At 45.4% G+C, this 21,961-nt stretch overlaps 1 protein-coding gene across 1 annotated transcript in view; it reads right to left on the bottom strand.

Moving 5' to 3' along the window:
• Positions 1-930: 930 nt before the first annotated feature.
• LOC119813708 overlaps positions 931-21,961 on the bottom strand; it is a 34,623-nt gene continuing 13,592 nt past the window's right edge. The window contains exons 3-5 of the mRNA XM_038329118.1: positions 6,833-6,969; positions 3,649-3,822; positions 931-1,161 (exon numbers count right to left, since the gene is read on the bottom strand). Of these exons, the coding sequence (XP_038185046.1) occupies positions 931-1,161; positions 3,649-3,822; positions 6,833-6,969 (542 nt within the window). The remainder of the gene's footprint in view (positions 1,162-3,648; positions 3,823-6,832; positions 6,970-21,961) is intronic.

The following is a 21,961-nucleotide window of genomic DNA, read 5'->3' as shown; positions in this document are numbered from 1 at the left end:
TGCCATGAGACAACTTAATACCAACCACTGAAAACAGACCTTGACTCAAGTACAGCCACAGTCAGTGAGGGTAAGACATTGACAGATGATCCAAAAGTTCCAGATACAAGCACATATTGTCTTCAAATACTGAGATCTGTGGCAATTATCTTTAAAAAATACTTTTGAACAGTTTTTATTATGACTATATATTGTTTTTAAATATCCAAAGAAAATGGAAGCTGTTTAGGGTGGAAGAGTCCATTTGGGGGAGCAGCCTATTGATGTTTAGAAATCATAAAAAGGCTTCTTTTCATTGAACTTAGACATTTCTCCTTGTAACGGTCTGGCTTATAAACCACCAAGTGTCCCAGATCTGAATTGCCTTCCCATCAGCCATGTATCCTTTCTTGACACCAGATCTTCTCTCTCAGTACACTCCCAATAAGACCTTTACTAGCTCCCTTTGAAGTTACAGTAGAGATGAGCCACCCCATTCCAGCCAAAGAGGAACTGTCTGTGAACCCAGGAGAGGCATAGGCAGAATTTCTCTCCTCTCTCTGTTTCTCTCCCTCCCTCCACCACTCTCTCCTCACCCCCCTCCCCAGCATTAGCACTGTATTTGGCATGCTCTGTGATTAGCCACACTGATGACCCTCTGATATCCTGGGGATAGCCAACCAGCAATTGCGAAAAGAGCAGGACTCCTGGTACATGGGATGGCAGCCTTCTCCTTCCCTAAGTTTGTAAGTTTTCAGGCTTCTGAGGAAGGAGGTGCCTTTGACACTTCCTAATGGTTCAGCCCTCCCCAGAGCATCCACACAGGGCACGACAAGGCCATCTCTTAGACAATCTGAGCATTGTCATCTGCGAGGCTGTCTTGGATGCCCGGATATTACCTGTTTTTGTGTACAGTATTGCAGCGAGGGACCACAAGGCAGTTTCGCAATTTTATTTCATGTCGTTATATTTTGTTGCTTTAACTATCGGGGGGAATAAAGGCGTCTTCATGTGGCTCACTGATTTCTCTTTCTCGTGGTGGCTGTCATCCTTTCCCAAGCTCAGCTCTGTGGGAGACAGGGGTAAATCCTGGAGATTCATGTCACTGAGGGATGAAGTGTTTATTCTCTGCATTCGAGAATTTACGGGCAAGTCTCGGGGCAACACCAGCCTTCGCATCTCCTACGAGGCAGAGAAGAATCATGGTGAGAAGGAGCATGGGGGTTGAGAACACCTGTTGACATCACCAAAGGAAGCTGTCAATGGGAGCAACCTGCTGAACCTCCCCAGGTTCAAACCCAGGCTTTGCTCTGGAATACCAGCAGTTACAGATAAATAACTGTTTTTTTTTTTTTCTAGCTCTTGATACCACGTGGAGAGTGAGCATGGTGCTCATTGGGCAGAGTGCATGAGGATTAAGTGTTGTGCAGTCTTCAGTGCTGCACCTAGGAGACATTTGATTGAGAAATGGCCCCTGTGGGCTCACATATTTGAGCACTCATCCCTGAGGAGTGCTGTTTGGGGGGTGGTTGTGGACCTTTAGGATGTGGGGCCTTGCTGGAGGAAATACATTATTGGGGGCTGGCTTTGAGGGTTTATGGCCTTGCTCCACTTCCTGTTCTCTCTGCTTCCTGTTTGTGGAATAATGTCATCAGCCAGCTTTTTGATGCCATCATGCTGCAAGTATCACTGCTATTGTGGGCTCTATTTCTCTGGAGTCATAAGCCCAGATAAACCCTTTCCTTCCTCATGTGATTTTGCTCAAAGTGTTTTATCACACAACAGAAAGATCACTACTACAACCTGACATGTGTTAAGAACTCAACAGCTGGGTGCTGCACCTTCTAGCACATGGGAGACAGTCTCTTCCCATGGAGAAGGCAACCACATCCACTTCTTGGGACTTGTTTTTCAGGAAGACCACGTGTGTGCGTGCATGTGTGTGTGTGTGTGTGTGTGTGTGTGTGTGTGTGTGTGTGTGTTTTTCAGAAAGCAGTGCTAACATAGACGACTCTTAGCTCTTTCTGAGTAACCAGTTTATACCTATTCCCATTAGCTACTTACCATGATTGCGTCTGCAACATTCTTTTGGTTGGTGGCAGTGTTTCCCTGGAAGCACACAAGCTCCTTGGGGTTGGGAGCTTGTAATTCATTCCCGGGTTTGGGTTCTGACAGAAGCACAGTGTCTGAAGAATATTGGCCAGTGGACAGAAGAAGAACCTGGCTAGTTTCTAGAAAGTTTGGAGAATTAATAGTTTTCAAGTTTAGCTTCCCATGGGAGTCACTGGTGGTTAGTGTGACAACCATCTGGTTTGCTCTGGTCTCAGGGAGCTTGGATGTTTGCTTTTAGAACAGAGACCTATGGGTTTTCTAAGGCTCACGGCTTCACATGCTAAAAGTTGGGGCAAGTATGCCATTCTTGGGAAAACCAGAATGAGTCGGCCACTTCATCCACGGGGCTTTGAGACCTATTGATGCCATGTCTGGGATCCAACTCCAAGCTTCTTCTTTAGCTGTTCTGAGAAGGACTTGGATGCTAACACTTCCAATCGCCTAGCTGATTCTGATGTTTGGATTCTCATTTGTACAGATGTGTAACTGGCGATTCCAGCATACCCTGGAGGGCTTTGACTAGTTGTAGTTGATATCCTCTCTCTTCCATGTTTGGGTTCTGGTTGTTTAACCCCATTAGTGGCCTCCTAAGTTTGCCCATGGTGCCTTCCAAGATGCATAATTTTTGATGTGTGCCACAGCAGGAGCAAGGTTGGGGTATACTGACTCAGCAATAATATACAAAGGCACTAGGTACGCAATCATTTAAGAAGGCAATTACAAGCCCCCACCTGTCCAGAATGGTCTGCATAATTGAAATCACGAAGGTTTTGGATCCAGACATGTGTGTGCATGTGCGTGTGTGTTGCGTGTGTGCATCCATGGACACACAGAGGTCAGAAGATGGTAAATGCCCTTCTCTATCATACTCTTCCTTATTTTCTTGAGATATGGACTCTTTGGCTGAACCTATAGCTAGGCTGGCGTCCACTGTGTCCCAGGGATCCTCCAGTTTCTGTCCCACCCCACCCACAGTACTAGAATCACAGGCATGAATGGGGCCATGCTGAGATTTTCTATAGATGCTTGGGAGTTTGAGCTCAGGCCCTCATGCTTGCTCAGCCCATTACATCATCTCCCTCAGTCCCTGGGATCTATGTTTAATCAAGCTTTCCAAGGAGTGCGGAGGTACACTCAAGTTATTGGTTATATGATAATTACACCTTCTTCCCAGTCTACATCTTCCCTTGAAATCCTCTCATTTCTGAACATCAAAGCTGTAGCCACTGCCTCTCATCTTCCCCTGAACTTCTTTGACAGGTAACGGTTCCATGCAACTTAAGAGACCATGTATAATGGCAGATGGGAAGACGATTCTCAACTCATCCCTTCCTGTTCTGTGAGCAAGGGCGGGAGTCTATTTTTCTACAGTCAGGAGATTAGATACCTGCTGTTCTAAGATACTGAGCTTTGGAGTTTAGTTTTAATCCTTTGTTACTTAGCATTATTGGGGGCCAGAACTGACTAATACACCCCTGAAAAGGACAAAGAACTTAGGTCTGGCATTAGTGCCCCACTCCAAGACCTAATTTGGAACTCATCGTGGTGGAAACTCACCGTGGTGGCCAGAGCCTGGAAAGGGGAGAAGATCTGTCCAAACTGATAGCACTTGTGCATGCTGACGTCACCAAAGCGGCTACGGCGTTCCTTCCAGCCTGCCAATCTCTTCTCTGCCTTTATGTCCATAAGGTGCCTGAAAGGGCCCTGCTGGGGCAGATGGGTCATACGTGCCTGCAAAGGGACCAGTTACCATGGACAGGCCATAAGACAAACTCTATTCTGTAAGAGGGGGCTCTTGTTCATGCCTCTCATCGATGAGGGTGACTTTCATTGACTTTTGCCTTCTACTATTTTTTCATTTTTTCTATTTTTATTTTATTAAAAACTATCTCTTTTCATTTTACATACCAATTCCAGCTCCCACTCCCTCCTCTCCTCCCATTCCCTTCACCTTACCCCTGACCCTAACCCCAATCCACACCTCAGAGAGGGTAAGGCACATCGCTTTGATGAAGGACCAAGACCCTCCCTACTATATCTAGGCTGAACAAGGTATCCCTCCAAAGAGAATGGGTTCCAAAACATCAGTACAAGCAGCAGGGATAAATGCTGGTACCAATGCTGGGGGTCCTGCAGTCCGCCCCAGCCATCATACATCTGTCACCCACATTCCAAGGGCCTAGTTTAATCCTATGCTGGTTCCTTCCCTGCTCGGCCAGAGTTGGTGAGCTTCCATTAGCTCAGGTAACTGTTTCAGTGGGTTTCCCCATCATGGTCTTCCTTCCACGGGTCGCTTACATAGGGCATTTTGACCTGGTCACCAGAAAAATGATAATTGTCATTGTCTCCATGGTTCTCCCTGTTTCAGACCATATTACCCTCATCTCATCCCTCTCTTCTTGCCTTATCCCCTTGGGCTGTCAACAGGTCCCCAGCTCTTCCTGGACAGCACCAGCTTCTCTTGCGCAGTTAGTGCCTCCTCTTGCCCATGTGTAGCCAGTGGAATGGCATCCTTGACTCCTCACCAGAGGATTTTTCTCAGGACGTCTTGGCTTCCTTGGTAGTGGAGGAGTCCCAGCAATTGCTATCTCTACCCACATCTTGAGTTCTTTGTTTCCACAGAGCCGGGAATGCGGCCAGTGACCGAGACTGGTGGCTGATAGCTCTGGGCTACTGGGAGCTGAGTGTCTCCGCTCCTTCTGAGTAGGCATCTGGCAGGGTGAGGGTATACTGGGGAGTAGGAGGCTGGACTTCACCGCAGGAACTTGGTCCCAGTGAAGGAGTTAAACCACATCCTGTCTCCCACATAGCAGGAAATAGGACCATGTTTTGTTTCTTTCAGCATTTTCCAGGACTGACCACAAAGACACCAGACAGGGAGTGAGATAGCCGTCCTGAAGCAGGACGGAGGAGCTGACCGACATTAGAGGCCAGCGTGACCTCAGGAATCAAGCCTCTGCCTTCCCGGATGGAAGACTGAGACTCGGCAAGGTGAAAGGCGGGCTTTTCTTGGCCTTGTCATCTTCTCTAGCAGGAGAGTTAAGTGTCTCTATATAGGTTTTGTGCAACGGCTCTTTCAAAAAGAGGCCGTTTTTTAGGTTCACCATAAAGAGCCACAGCTTGTTGGCAATGGACCTCAGATGGAACAAGACAACCTCATCTGCTCTGACCAGAGCTGACCTCATGTGGAGCTCTCTTTGCAGTGAAAGATGAGGGAGCCTTCCATCTCTCAGCCCCGCCAGCTCTGCTGTCCATCCCAATCCGCCATGCCGACTTTCTTTAGAAGGCTCACCACCACCAGCACCGCCACGGGCACCGCCACCATCACCATCACCACCGTCATTCACCATCATCCCACTTTTAGTCTAGGACCTAAATTTGCATCTCTTCTGCTTGCATCCTACCCACCCCAGCTTCCATTGCTCTTGCCTTCTCTCCCATTCACTTCCATTCATCTTCTAAGACTCCTATTTTGGCTTCCATTAACTTATCACCTCCGCTGGAGACCGTTCTAAAGTCTTCTCAGAGTTAGTTTCCCTCAGGATTCTCATGGCATCCTCTCAAAGGGTCTCTGTCCCTATGTGACTTACTGCTAATGTGTCTCTATCTGAACCTATTCCAATTAGACCCTAAGGATCTTGTGATAAGGACTTGTGTTTTAGCCATTTACATGGATCACACACTGTGTAGGAAGTCCCCTACAGACATTTGTCATCCAAGTGAGCATTTGGATTTGGATTTTCTGGATAGATAGGGATTAAAGAATAACTCTGAAGTTTTGGGGAAACAGATTTCTTGCAAAGTGAAACGAACCTTTGGGGAAATCAGTTAACAGTGGTAGGAAAGACAAAAGGGCCTTCAGGGCATCAAGAGGCAATGACAAGACCTGTAACACCTTCTGCCGCAGACACACACACACACCCAGCAGAAACTCAGGGCAATGAGGCAAAACGGAGGTATCCAGGGGTAGAAAATGCACCAGGAACCTCAACCTCAGAGAACTGTGACTATGAGCACTTTTCTTCTTCTTCTTCTTCTTCTTCTTCTTCTTCTTCTTCTTCTTCTTCTTCTTCTTCTTCTTCTTCTTCTTCTTCTTCTTCTTCTTCTTCTCCTTCTCCTCCTCCTCCTCCTCCTCCTCCTCCTCCTTCTCCTCCTCCTCCTTCTTCTTGTAATTTGACATGTTTTATTGGTCACATTACACAGTAATAGTAGAGGCTGGAGAGATAGATAGCTCAGTGGTTAAAAGCATCTATTACTCTTGCAGAGATCTGAGATATAGGCCCCAGAATCCATGTTGGGATGTTCACAACTGCCTGTAACTCCTGCTACCTGGGATCCAGCACCCTCTTCTGACCTCTGTGGGAACCTACATATAGGCATACACTCACACAGACATACACATACATACACATGGGATTATCAAAATAAGTATTTTAAAGTAATAATATTTGTGTTTAATCCAACACATTCAAAACATTATCTTATCAGGCAATGGGTATGAACTCATTAGTGACTTAGAGAGGAACTAAGTGCCCACGTGTTTCTTCTTTTGAAAGATCCCCAGGTGAAGTTTTGCAGTACTGTTCTTATACTTGGGTTTCATTTCTTTCTGATCTGATAGAGTGGCAGGCCGGTGACAGGGTCCAGGTGAGAATCCTGGTGGGTCAAAACCACTTTCTCCTGTCCCGCTGCCCCCCCCCCCCACCCCGCCCAGCCACTGCTTCTCATTTTCTCAGCTCACCCTTCTGTGGGGATACATCTTCTCCGTCTGCAACAGGTTAGGAGAAGAAAGAGGACTCACGTTGTATATTCGGAAGCTCTTTGTTGTTGGAGGGGATAATTCACAGCTCCGTCCTGCAGCCTTGCTGTCAGTCAGACCTGAGGAGATTAGAGGTGGACTCATAGCTCCCAGAGGAGTTGAAAACCTCCAATCTGTTTCAAACAAGCAAGAAGAGAAAGGCTGTATTCCAGGATCTCTGATCTGTTTGTTCTTATACTAGCATGAACGGGGTTAATTTTGTGGAGTCTGACCACAGGGCATGACAAGAGACGACAACACACCCTCCGCCAAGACGCCAAGAATGGAATGGAGGCCGTGGTGGGGATGTGTGGTGGCTAATCTCCAGCCACTTGGCACTGCCGTGAGGGGTTTTCTTGGTCAGATTATTTTAAGCAGGAAGATTGACCCTCAATGTGAGCGACACCCTCTGGTGGTAGTCCAGATGGACACGGCAGAAGGAAACTGCCTTCTACCCGTGTAGTAGGAGGACCGCTTGTTTTGTTCCCGGCTGCTCAGCCCTGAAATAATCACACAGAAACTATATTATTTAAATCCTTGCTTGACCCATTAGCTCTAGATTCTTACTGGCTGACTCTTACACATTAACTCATTTCTAGTAATCTGTGTATCGCCATGAGGCTGTGGCTTACCGGGTCAAGTTCTGGCGACTCTCTCCGGCAGGGCTACATGGCTTCTCTCTGATTCCACCTCCTTTCTCCCAACATTCAGCTTAGGTTACCCCGCCTACCTCTATTCCCTGCACAGGCCCAAGACAGTTCCTTTATTAACCAATGGTATTCACAGCACACAGAGGGGAATCCCACATCACATCCGCTTGCTTGCACACTCACCAGCAGGTTCACCCCAACTTCTTTGGGATTCTGACAGACTGAAGACCAGCAGCTCTCCAGGAACCCCCCAGGCCTTCAGTGCCCTGTTGGGACTGCTGAGGTGTTCAGCCTCTTGGGCTGAATAACTACTGTATTCTTAGAATGCCCACCGTGAGACAGCCATTGTTGGACTAAAAGGACCATGTCCTTTAGCCAAGTCAATGAATCCCCCCTTTAATAAATGTACTTTTTTCTGTCAGCTCTGTTTCTTTAGAGGACCCTAGGTATTAAAGGGTGCCGGATGACTCCTAGGTGATGCTTGGATATGCCTTTGTGTATGCTCCGAGAGTGTGATGAGGAGCATGGGTAATTCTCTCGGCCAGGTGCATCATCAGGAAGCTGTTTTGCTGAGCTCTGTGAGATGAGTGGGTCCTCATTGTGGGGATTTAACCGAGTAGAGAATATCATTAGGGCCCCAGCATGACTGTTTAATCAGGTCAATTAAGGAGCCAGTTGTGTAAGCCCTTCCTTTGGCTGCATGGATGCAGAATTCTAGCTTATCACAGGTTTTGGCAAACTTTCCCCTCAGAGGCCAGATGGTAAATACTGTAGGATTTGTTGACCACGTAGTTTCTTCCCCCAGCTATACAGCATGGCTAATGCGTGCAGAAGTCGCTTCGGTTGGGGCTGGGGAGTTAGTTCATTCGGTAAAGAGCTTGCTGTGCAATTGTGAGGACCCAAGTCTGATCCCCAGAACCTGCATTATAAAAGCCAGGTGTGGTGGTCCATGCCTGTGATCTCAGTGCTCGGGAGGCAGAGACAGGAGGATCCTGGGGGCTTGCTGGCCAGCTAGTCTGGGTATGTAGGTAAGCTCTAGGTTCAGTGAGAGACTCTACCAGAAAATAAGGTTGAGAGACTAAGGAAGATGCCCAATGTCCACATGAATGTTTGTGTGTACGTGCGCGCACGCACGCGCACACACACACACACACACGCACGCACACACACATATACAAGAACAAATTTGTGTTTCAATAAAACTTATAGATGCTATAATTGTTCTTAAAACGATTGTGTGTGTGCATGTGTGTGGGTGTTTATACATGCAGGTGCATATGTGTGTGGGTATGCGTAGAGACCAGGGGAAATCCTTGCCTGTCATTCCTCAGTTGCTACCTGTCAGTTCAGCTAGGCTGGCTGGCAGGAAACCTCCAGGAATCTACCAGTTCCTGCCTCTGTGGTGCTGGGAGTATAGCTGCTTGCTGCTATGCCTGACTTTTACCCGAGTGCTGGGAATCCAGATTTAATCCCTCATGGTTTCAAAGCAAACACTTTACCTTCCGAGCCCCCCTTCTAGCCCCGAGGCTCCTTTATATTAAAAACACAATAAAGGATCCGAAATCCTAGAGCAAACAATTTCATTGTCATATTCGTTAATCACCACTTTTCCTACTGGCCACCTCAGGATTTATGAGTTTCCTAGGTGCATTCTCTCTCCCAAGGATGCAGGGAAGGGTTATTCGTTCTCCCACACAGGAACCCCAGGGGATAAGTTAGGGCATCGAGTCCTTTAGATTTTCTCTGAAGGTTTCCTCTAAGGGCCAGCCCTGCTTGTGCATTTCCTTTCCCTCCAAGAAGGAGCTGCTGTTGCAGAGGGTCTGTGTTGTGTGCTTCCTCAGCCAGGGGTGCTGTGAGCGTCCTCAGCCGGGGGTGCTGTGTGCTGTGTGCTGTGTGTGTCCTCAGCCGGGGGTGCTGTGTGCTGTGTGTGTCCTCAGCCGGGGGTGCTGTGTGCTGTGTGTGTCCTCAGCCGGGGGTGCTGTGTGCTGTGTGCTTCTCCAACATTTCCTGAAGGCTGAATGGAAGACTTGAATTTCTCAAAGGATTAAAACCAGAGAAAGAGCTGGATGGTGGTGGTGCAAGCCTTTAATGCCAGCATTCAGGAGGCAGAGGCAGGTGGATATCTGTGAGTTCAAGGCCAGCCTGGTCTACAGAGTGAGTTCCAGGACAGGCTCCAAAGCTACACACAGAGAGAAACCCTATCTCTAAAAACAAACAAACAAATATCAAAAAAACCCCAAAAACATGAGAAAGAAATAAACTTTACCAAACAGCTCCCCCTAGAAACCCAAATTAGATATAAAAACATGACTCAGAATTGCTCTTTCTAAGTCTGCTGAAACATTTAATTTTGAGGCTGTGGTCAGGTCTAGTAAGTTGGAAGCATTCTTTTTTCTTTTCTTTTTCCTTTGTGTTTGTGTTCCTGGGTGTGTACATGTCTGCAGGCACGTGTGGAGACTGGTGGTCACTGCAGGCACGTGTGGAGGGTGGAGGTCACTGCAGGCGCGTGTGGAGACTGGTGGTCACTGCAGGCGCGTGTGGAGGGTGGAGGTCACTGCAGGCGCATGTTGAGGGTGGAGGTCACTGCAGGCGCGTGTTGAGGGTCGAGGTCACTGCAGGCGCGTGTGGAGGGTGGAGGTCACTGCAGGCGCGTGTGGAGGGTGGAGGTCACTGCAGGCGCGTGTGGAGGGTGGTGGTCACTGCAGGCGCGTGTGGAGGGTGGTGGTCACTGCAGGCGCGTGTGGAGGGTGGAGGTCACTGCAGGCGCGTGTGGAGGGTGGAGGTCACTGCAGGCGCGTGTGGAGGGTGGAGGTCACTGCAGGCGCGTGTGGAGGGTGGAGGTCACTGCAGGTGCGTGTGGAGGGTGGAGGTCACTGCAGGCGCGTGTGGAGGGTGGAGGTCACTGCAGGCGCGTGTGGAGATTGGTGGTCACTGCAGGCGCGTGTGGAGGGTGGTGGTCACTGCAGGCGCGTGTGGAGGGTGGAGGTCACTGCAGGTGCGTGTGGAGGGTGGTGGTCACTCTTAGGTGTTGTTTCTCATGCACTGTCCACCTTTTTGTCTACATGGGGTCTCTTATTGGCTTGGAACTTGCCTGTTAGGCTAGACTAGGCTATGAACTTCAGAAACGCGTCTTTCTCCTTCTTCTGTAGGGATGTCTGATGTGTGCCGCCATGCTAGATTTATCATGGAGGTGCTAGGTATCAAACTCACGTCCTCATGCTTGCAGAGCAAACATTTAAAGCCACCTCTCCAGTTCTAAACGTTTTTTTGGTGGAGTAAGGTGGTGGTGGGCTACCATGGTTTAGGTTCTGGTATTTAACAGATTCTTCATAATTGCTTGGGTACACGCGCATGGGCAGAGGACAGTGAAGACGGCTGTCTGAGCAGACACTTTGTTTTTCTTCCAGCTGCTCTGGCCCCTGGAATGCCTCTCAGGACTTTTTCAGATATGTGTGATATGAAAGGAGGGGCTTCCCCTTTAGACACCAGACACCAGAGCACACATGGCTTCTCATCTCGAATGGTCTACACTAGCCCAGTGTTATCTTCGAAGTAGAATCCAGCTTCTTGGGGCTTTGCTGAAGCCTCCTTAGCTGATACGTGTCTGCTTTTTCAGCTCATACTGCTGGACTCAGGGAGTGTCCATTTAGCAGGCAGCAGAGGCGGCCCCACCCAGATCGGGATGTACTCTTGAGTGGAGAGAGAGGCCCTGGAGTTTAGAGGGGGCCCAGGGAAGTGGGGGAGGTGGCTGACTCCATGTCGCTCTTTATTTTATCGAGATAACCAGGACATTTGGGTAGTTTTAAATTCCATCCTTAGTAATGATTCTTAGGGGGTCAGGGTGGAGTAAGGAGGAGGGAAAATGTAGGAAGACCATTCTCTGGAAGGGATTAAGCCCTGGAGATAACACATACTCATGGAAAACTGGGGAAAAAAATTAAAAATATGTGCTTGTAACCTCAAAATTAATCCTATGCCCTTGATGCTGAAAATACTTCTCTTTGGGCACAGAAAAAAGCATCTTCCTACTTAACTCTAAGCCCTGTAGAGCAAAAACAGCCATATTACTGAACTATTCTTTCCCTCTTAAGAAAAAAGACAAACACGGCTGGAGATTGAACCAAGGCCTTCATGCATGCGTGGTGCGTACTCTGCCTCTGAACTGCACCCACACACACTGCTTGGGGTTTTTTTTTTTTTTTTTTGAGAAAGGGCCTCACTATGTAGCATAGGATACATAAACGCACCTTACCTTGCCTGCATGAGCCACCATGCCCATATCTGTGGAGACCAGAGGACAGCCGTGGGTGCCATCTTTGGCCCTCCATCACCTTTGAGACAGGGTCTTTTATTTGCCTGAAGCTCACGGGGCTGGCTGGTCAGCAAGCTTTAGGGACCCTCCTGTCTGGACCGCCCCAGTGCTGGGAGTCCAAGTGTGCACCACCACATCGAGCGCCTCCTGCAGTTTTACGTGAGTTCCAGGGGACTGAACTCAAGTTTTCTTTCTTTCAAGGCAAGCCCTTTATGGACTGAACCATCTCCACAACCCTTTGGAACTATTTTAAAGGGGATCTTAGTGTTCAGGATGGGGCAATGAATGCCCACTGGCTAGGGTGGCAACTCAGTCCTGGAAGTGGGGTGGAGCCTCCCAAGAAGCTTTCAGAGTCCAGGGGAAGGTGCACGGGTGCCCATTGCTTCTGAGGTTTGCTGAGGGTTGCTTTGGACAAGCTTCCCAGTGTTTCAACCCAGATAGCAGGGGCTCATACACTGCCAGGTTAGAATTGACTTGTCCACGCAGACTCTAGCAGCCAAATGGCTGCTTCTCTGACAGTAAGCTCGAAGCCAAACCAGGGGCTGTTGAGAGTGGAAATAATAACCCTGTGGCCAACAGAGTTTGACTGGTGTCAGCACTTCTTATTTCTGACAGTGGCTTCCATATGCCAAGAAAACATAGGTTTTTTTTTTTATATCAAAAAGTCATTTGGTTCTATTAAAGCTCTAATGCTTCTTGCCAACTTTTGCATCACGGGAAAGCTGTTAATGACAGAGAAATGCTGTTTTAATTTAATTTTGTTGTTGTTACTTTCCCTGCTGTTTCATGTCACCCAGGCTGTCCTCAAACTTTCTATGTAACTAAGATTGGCCTTGACATCTGATCCTCTTTTATCTACCTCCCAAGTGGTGGATGACATGCAGACATAGCCATGCCTGGCTTGTGACTTCTCTTAAAATGAGGTTTAGGTTGCTATTATTTGAATTCCCCAGCTCCTAGCACGGGGCCTACCATGTGAATTGAGTATTTGGGATGACCATATGAGATGGGACCTGACTCTTCATTGTATAGGATTGTATAGGGTATGACAGGCAGAATTCTAAGGTGCCTGTGATTCTGACACACTATGGTGCCCATCCTAGATGAACCCTCTCCTTGGATGTGATCTGGATTGGTGAGTATGATGAGTCAGCATTCCCATAGCTATGGTACTACATGGAAAAGATGAAGAAATTTTGTAGTTAAAGACCCTAATCACTTGTCTCTAAAGTGATCAAGAAGGAGCTTATGGGACTGGAGAAATGACTCACTGCTTAAGACCACTTGTTGCTTTTCCAGAGGACACACATTTGTTTCCTAAAACCTGTGTGGTAGCTAAGAACCATCTGTGATGGAGGAGGGTCATCTGTCTATGTGTTACTTTCATTGGTTAATAAAGAAGCTGCCTTGGCCCTTTGATAGGACAGAAAATTAGACAGAATTCTGGGAGAAAGAAAGCAGAGTGAGGCAGATGCCTCAGGCAGTTGCCGTGCCTCTCCTCTCCGAGACAGACGTAGGTTAAGATCTCTCCTGGTAAGCTACCACCTCGTGGTGCTATACACATTAATAGAAATGGGTTAAGCAAGATGTGAGAATTAGCCAATAAGAGGCTGGAACTAATGGGCCAGGCAGTATTTTAAAAAATACAGCTTCAGGGTAATTATTTCTGGTAAAGCTAGCCCTGTGGTGGGAAGCAGCCCGCTGCTCCCATCATCAACACATCTGCAACTCCAGTTCCAGGAGATCTGATGTCCTTTTCTGGCTCCAGCAGGTGCCATACACATATGGTATCCATGCCTACATGCAGGCAAAACACTCATACCCAGAAAATAAAAACAAACAAAGGGATTTATCTTGTCAAGTCTGACCTAATCCATTGAGTCCCTTAGAAATAGTCTTGGGTTCAAAGCCTTCAAGAAGACAAGCCACCATAAGTTCTAAGGCTACGAAGAAATAGATATTGCCCAAAACCCAGAGTCGCAAGGAAATGCCAAAGACAAGAGTGAGCTAAGGTTCAATCAGTTTCCTGACCCATGAAAATGGACATAATTAGCAGATGTTTTAATCCACCAATGTGTGGTCATTTTCTTTGGCAAGAGGACTCTGATGCAGTGGTGGAGAGATAATAACAGAGAGAGGCAAAGGACTTGGCCAGGGACACACAGTAGAATCTGATGGAGCCGGGAACCAAGCTTCTACATTTCCTACAGGGTGCTGCTGGCCACCGCTTCGCCACCGCTTTACAGAAAAAGGCTCATCGCCACCAGCCCTCCTATTTTCTGGAAAATATAAATTGGAACAAAACAAGGCTGATGCTAACCTCTGGTGCTTTGTTAAATAAATAAGAGGAATCAGAGGAAAGAACTGACAGCACAATACAGATCTACACACATCTGTCACACACACACTCATTCACATCCACACACTCACACACACATCCACACACATATCCACACCTTCATATACTCACACACATCTCACACACTCACACATGCATACACATCACACATACACATATCCACATACTCATACACCACACAAACACTTATACACTTGCACACATCAGACACATACATCCGGACACACATCCACACACACTCACACGTACATACATATCTATACATACACACAAATCCACACATTCATATACACACTGATACACACACATATCCACACATTCATACACACACATCCACACATTGATATACACATATCCACACTTTCATACACACACACATCACACACACTCATCCACATCCACACACACATACATACATACATATCCACACACTCCTCACACACAAATCCACATATTCATATACTCACACACATCATACAGACACACATCCACACAGTGATACACACACATCTATATTTTTATACACTCACACACATCACACACACATATCTACACACTCATATACTACACAAACACTTACACACATCAGACACATACATCCAGACACTCATACACACCACATACACTCATACACATCACACACACACACACTCATACACATCACACACACACACACACACACACACACACGCACACGGCAACAAGAGTGTGTGGGGGGAACTAAAGGGTTTGGTTACCACTTAAGCTTTCTCTGCAGGTTGCTGGCTGGGCCAGGAGATGGAAGGCAGTGCTTGTGTGTACATGTGTTTCAGTGATTGATTCTAAATGCTGCCCATACAAGACCCTGGGTGTCCCACATAGAAGACACTAGGGGTCCTTGGAAGCTGTGAGGTGCTGTGTTCTAGTTGACTGTGCTGTGAATTTGGAAACATTTTGTGACCTAATGGGATTTTCTTTTTGCATGAATCAGGCGTAATGATGCTTGGGTCAACCCTGACCCTCACTGTCTATTCTCCCATCACGATTTATTTTGACTATGTTATAAAGTGAGTGTCTTACATTTCATTGCTTTGCAGCTGGGATGACCCTGTGATACACCCAGTTCTGGTCATATAGCAGGGAAAGTCTGGTGTGGGAAAGGGAGTCCTATCATTTTCTAGTAAATAGCTAGAATGGTCCTGTTTGGTTTTCCAGGATTCGTCTGTCCCTTTTCCTGCCTGGAATGTGTATGTGACGTACATCAGGGGTGAGTGGTCATCTTGTGTACCTGACACTAAGAGGTAGTAGAAGGGCTGTGGAGATCTTGGGTATCTTGATGTAAAGAATTTTAAAAATGATAAAGTGCACATAATCATTCAACACCATCATGATAGTTCAGTGAGCCTCTCTAGAGATATAATGGATGTAGGAAAGAGACAAGTAACCCTCTTTATGAGTACAGACTCTCAACACAGCACAGGGTGGAGTCAATGTGTGGCCCAAATGGAGTCTATCCAAATATAATCCTAACAAATATGGCTTTGTCAGAGCCACAACAAACCCAAGAATGTGTTGCCTTTTGTATTTGAACACTGAAATCTAAAAACTATAAAGAGTTTAGACAGTAACATCCTGACTGCCAGAAAAACCATGACCTAAATCAAGAGACACGGGAGGAGCTGGAACAAGAAGGAGATGGGACCATTCTCTTCCATTCCAGCCACATCAGAGCCTCTGAATTCCACTCCATGGTTGGACTGCAGGAGGCACCTGAGCAGATGTGACTCATTAGTGGAGTATGGGAAGATGGTTGAGGAAAACAAAACTTTACCTGTAATTTAGGGCCTTCATCAACTGTCCCCAGTTGGGGACATGCAGTTGTTTTAAGATCTTGTGGACGGTGAGAAACACTGATTTGGTTTCACACTAGTGGCACATGGCACTGATGATATAAACTTTTGGGAGGTGTGCTTGGATTTGGGTTTACAGAAAAACCTTATTTCAGCATCTTCCCCTAAACAATGTATTAACTGCATCTCTTGCCTCTGTTACAGAACCTAACAGAACTTAAGGGAGGTGATGTGGGACTTTCCTCTGTATGCTTTAAATATGTTTTAATGCCATTGGTTAATAAAGAAGCTGTTTCAGCCAGTGGCTTAGCAGAGTAGAGCAAGGCAGAAATTCCAAGCAGGTAGAAGAGGAAAGAAGGTGGAGTCAGAGAGAAGTCATGTAGCCACTACAGGTGACAGATGCTGGATGCCAGATGGAACCTTACCAGTAGGCTACAACCATGTAGTGATACACAGATTAATAGAAATGGGTTAATTAAAGATATAAGAGTTAATGAACAATGTGCTTAAGTGATTGGCTAAACATTGCTTTAATTAATACAGTTTCTTGTGATTATTTTGTTTCTGAGTGGCTGGGAACAAACAAGCAGTCTCTGACAACAAATTGGCACCAACATGGGTAGCTATATCCACATAAAAACCAGAGTCTGGATTATGTATATTATTGTGTTTTCTTAGAAGTTTTTGACTGTGAATGAGCTAAGTACAGAGAGACATTTCATTATACAGGGTGCTAAACCAACATATTTATTTTAAAGGTATTTTGACTTCAAATTTTGAGTCTAAGGATATGTTGCTTTGGAAAAGAGGTTCTTTTTTATTGCCACAGAAGATAAGAACCTGTGGATTCCTTCCAGACTATTGTGGTTTCATGGACCAAGACCCCCTGAAAGGTCACAGTGAACATCCCCAAATACTTCATCCAACAAAAAGCAGGAAGCAGTTTGGAAGGAACTACACCCAAATTCCCAAATAATATTTATAAATGTTTGCTTACATTTAAAGGGGGATATAATACAGAGGTCAATACTTTGCATTGGTATGGATCTTGGTTTACTGATACAAATTTAAGGTCAATTTTGTTATATGTATAGTTCTGATCTTGATTAAGGTAGTGTGTTTGTGAAGCTCATTTAAAATGTAATGTAAAATTAAGAAATATAGGTTAATAGATAATCATCTATAATAGTTAAGCTTCTAGTCATGTTAGTTAGGTTTTCTAGATGTACAGAGATATATTTCAGATGGACAGTTATTCTTCAAACCTTTCAAAGACTTAATAAAATATGGCATTTAAAATGTTTTAAGAACTTAGGACTTTTCATGACAATGAGACACATCTGCTCCTGGCAGCACCAATTACTTCAAGAGGAAATGGGCACTGGAAAGAATCCTTATGGAGTTTGTTAGCTATTTGAACAAGAAATTGCTCTTGCCTGGACTGTTTGATGTTATGCTGTATGAACTGGACATGCAAGACCCACAGAAAAATGACTGCTGAAATTGCCTAAAAGTGAGACAGTCCTTCAGGGTTCCTGCTTCATAAAAGAGTCTGCCAGACATTCTACAGGACACAGAAGAAAGTGACTGACAGGTGGAACTGTCTTTAAAATTTCCTGCTTCATGGAGAAGTCTGCTGGGTACTATGGGCCTGTAGGCTGAAGATGGGTGTCCCAATGCTACAGAAAAACTTTGGGTGACTGTCCAGGCAGTGAGATGTCTCTGTCAATTCTAGAGTTTTAAAAGTTGCTTACAATGCACTTTCTGTTTAATTAGGTAATATTATATCCTTCTGCGGTCCTTAATGTAGAATTAACAGTTATAGTTTTCCTTAGTTATAATAAAAAATAAAGTAGATATAAATATTGTAACTGAAATTCTTGCTGGATAACTGTTTTGTTCTATGTAATCTTGCTATGTTAAAGTTAAAACCTTCCCTTTTATTTAGATAGAAAAGGGGAGGTGATGTGGGATTCCCATCTGTATGCTATAAGTATATTTTATTTTCATTGGCTAATAAAGAAGCTGTTTTGGCCAGTGGCTTAGCAGAATAGAGCAAGGCAGGAATTCCAAGCAGATAGAGGAAGAAAGAAAGCAGAGTCAGAGAGAAGCCATGTAACTGCTGCAGGTGACAGATGCTGGATGCCAGACAGAACCTTACTGGTAGGCCATAGCCATGTGGCAATACACAGATTAATATAAATGGGTTGATTTAAGATGTAAGAGCTGGAGTGGGCGGCTGCTGGGAAAGAGACATTATACTGAGAGGCCTGTGGGTTGGAGGGAGGAAAGGGAAGTAGAAGGAGAAAACAGGGTAGGTGGATATGATCTTAATATACCTCAACCATGTATACAATTCTCAAGGATAAATAAAAAAATGTTTTAACTAGAGATACAGACCAGGGACATTTATAGGAAACAGGACTGAGCCAGTGACTGGAGCAGGTCTGAAACAGAAAAGTCCATAGGAGCAGGAGCAGATCTACACCAGGGACATTTGCAGGACTGAGCCAGCAACCTAGGCCTGAGCAGGCCTGAGACAGGGAACTCCACAGGAGCAGGAGCAGGAGCAGATCTAGACCAGGGAAATTTATGGAAACAGGACTGAGCCAGCAACCTAGACGTGAGCCAAGACCTCTGCAGGTCTGGGTGTGAGTCTGTTTTTTTCATGGAATATCTTGTTTTATCTGTCTATAAAGAAAGAATATTCAGAACTGAAAAGGAAAAAGGCCAAGTAACATATAAAGGCAGACCTATCAGAATTACACCTGACTTCTCAGTGGAGAAAATGAAAGCCAGAATGTTCTGGTCAAGTGTTATGCAGACATTCAGAGACCACGAATGCCAGCCCAGACTACTATATCCAACAAAACTTTCAATCACTATAGAAGGACAAAACAAGATATTCCATGACAAAACCAGATTTAACTAATACCTAGCCACAAACCCAGCCCTACTCAAAGTACTAGAAGGAAAACTCCAGCCCAAGGAAGTTGGCTACATCAACAAAAACACTGACAATAGATAATCTCACAGCAGCAAATCCCAAAGAAGGGATCAAATTGAAAATTTGAATATTAATCCACACACCTATAAACACTTGATTTTTGACAATAAAGCAAAAAGTATAAGATGGAAGAAAAGAAAGCATATTTAACAAATGGTGTTGGCATAACTGGATATCAGCATGTGGAATAAAAATAAATCCATATCAATCACCATGCACAAAACTCAAGTCCAAATGGATCAAAGACCTCAACATAAAGCCAGCCACACTGAACCACATAGAAGAGAAAGTGGGAAGTACACTTGAGAGCATTGGAACAGAAGACCATTTCCTAAATATAACCCCAGTAGCACAGACACTGAGAGAAACAATTAACAAATGGGACCTCCTGAAACTGCAAAGCTTTTGTAAAGCAAAGGACATGGTCAAGACAAAACGACAGCCTACAGAATGGGAAAAGATCTTCACCAACCCCACATCGGACAGGAGTCTGATCTCCAAAATCAACAAAGAACTCAAGAAATTGGTAATCAAAAGAACAAATAATCCAATAAAAAATGGAGTACAGACCTAAACAGAGAACTCTCAACAGAGGAATCTAAACTTAAGTGGCTAAAAGACACTTAAGGAAATGCTCTACATCCTTAGTCATCAGAGAAATGTAAATCAAAACAACTCTGAGATTCTGCCTTACACCTGTAAGAATGGCCAAGATCAAAAACACTGATGACAACTTATGCTGGAGAGGTTATGGGGAAAAGGGAACACTTCTGCATTGCTGGTGGGAATGCAAGCTGGTACAGCCCCTTTGAATATGAGTATGGTGATTTCTCAGAAAATTAGGAAACAAACTTCCTCAAGACCCAGCAATACTACTTTTGGGTATATATCCAAAGGATGCTCAATCGTGCCACAAGGACATGTGCTCAACTATGTTCATAGCAGCTTTGTTAGTCATAGCCAGAACCTAGAAACAACCTAAATGCCCCTCGACTGATGAAGCAGATAAGGAAAATGTGGTACATTTACACAATGGAGTACTACACAGCAGAAAAAATAATGACATCTTGAAATTTGCCAGCAAATGGATGGAGCTAGAAAACATCATATTGTGTGAGGTAACCCAGACCCAGAAAGACAATTATCATATGTACTCACTCATAAGTGGTTTTTGGACGGGCTCTGTGTGAGCCTTGTCAGTTTGGTTGCTCACCTTCCTGGACCTGGGGGGAGTTGGGAGGACCTTGGACTCAACATAGTGTAGAGAACCCTGATGGCTGTTTGGCCTCAAGAGGGAGGGAGTGGGGGTGTGGGTGGAGGGGAGGGGAGGGAAGGGGGAGGAGGAGGGGAGGAGATGGCAATTTTTAATAAAAAATAAATAAACTGGAAAAAAAACATATAGCAAAGAAAACCAGCCTACAAATCACAATCCTAGAGAATCTAGACAACAATGAGGATCCTAAGAGAGACATACATAGATTTAATCTATATGGGAAGTAGAAAAAGACAAGGTCTCCTGAGTAAATTGGGAGCATGGGGATCATGGGGGAGGGTTGAAGGGCTGGGGAGAGGAAGGGAGAGAAGCAGAGAAAAATATATAGCTCAATAAAATCAATTAAAAAAAGAAAAAAAATGTTTTAACTAAATAAATATTTTAAAAAGAAAAGGAAAAAGAAAAAAGATGTAAGAACTAGCTAGGCAATACACTTAAGTGATTGGCTTAACAGTGTTTTTGTTAATATAGTTTATCTGATTATTTTGGGTCTGGGCAACCAGGAACGAACAAGCAGTCTCAGACAACAGGAAGGACTTATTTGGGCTCATGGTTCTCAGTGTACAGTCCACTGTGGCAGGGAAGGCACTGTGGAGTTCTTGGCTTCAGGAACATGTGGCCGGCACTCCTCAGATCTCAGGGGACCAGGAAACAGCTTGTACCACAGAAGTCCCCGAGATCAGAGGCAAATTACCCATCACTCCACAGCATGCCTGTGGAGGATCCTTTACTCTCCCTGAATCTTGGATCTATCCACTGCCTCATTGCCCCTTTATTCTTACAGTGATCTGCTCCTTTCAGAAAAACAGTCAAGCTCTGCTAAATGACCCAGCCTTAGTGAGCATGTTTGGACAGGATGTGCAGTTACGCAATATTGGTCTGAAAGATGAATTTTTACCGAGTCTGGATAAATTGGTGCAGGCTCTTTTGATCTACCGTCTCTGGAGTTTTCCTTGATACCCCTGAGCAGAAACAGATTATAAGCAAGCGTTGTGGTTTCAGTTGCATCTAATACACAGCTCTTGGATGGAGAAGGACCTAGGACTCTTCAGTCTATCATCTGTGCCCTTTGCCTACACTTAGATTCCAAAAAAATCACTGTGCATTTAAAAGCAAACCCATCTCTTTTCAAACATGCTTGACTCTGCCTCTGTCACACACACACACACACACACACACACACGCAATTCCATTTGAAATACTAACATTTCTCTAGGTGTTTCATCAGGTAAGGAAAGTCAGTCTTGCTTCTGCCCCTCATCTGCCCTATAGTCAGCAGGGACACCCGGCTCCCACTTCTCTTCCTTCATTACCGTGTCAGGCTTGCAGGATGAAGGGAACACGAGTTGGCAGATGTGGAAACCTGCCTGGCTCTGGCAAAAGCATCCATTGAAAACTTGCTTTGTAATTTCCTGAGCGTTTAGGGTCAGAAGTGGGAGGACACCCCCAGATGGAAGAAAAGTCTAATCACTTACACGTGGGAGGAAAATAAGAAACACACAGCCTTGAAAGGGGTGCAGCAATCAGATTCTGAACTCAGGCTCAAGGATAAACGTTCCCCAAACACTACGTATGGAGGGAGCGCGTGCCAACCATCTGAGAAGATTTACTTGGCCCAGATGGGACCACCCGTGGATTGGAA

Source organism: Arvicola amphibius, chromosome 4 (assembly GCF_903992535.2).
Source record: "Arvicola amphibius chromosome 4, mArvAmp1.2, whole genome shotgun sequence".
In the NCBI taxonomy this organism is placed as follows: domain Eukaryota; kingdom Metazoa; phylum Chordata; class Mammalia; order Rodentia; family Cricetidae; genus Arvicola; species Arvicola amphibius.
This window is presented reverse-complemented; position numbering and strand designations above follow the sequence as displayed.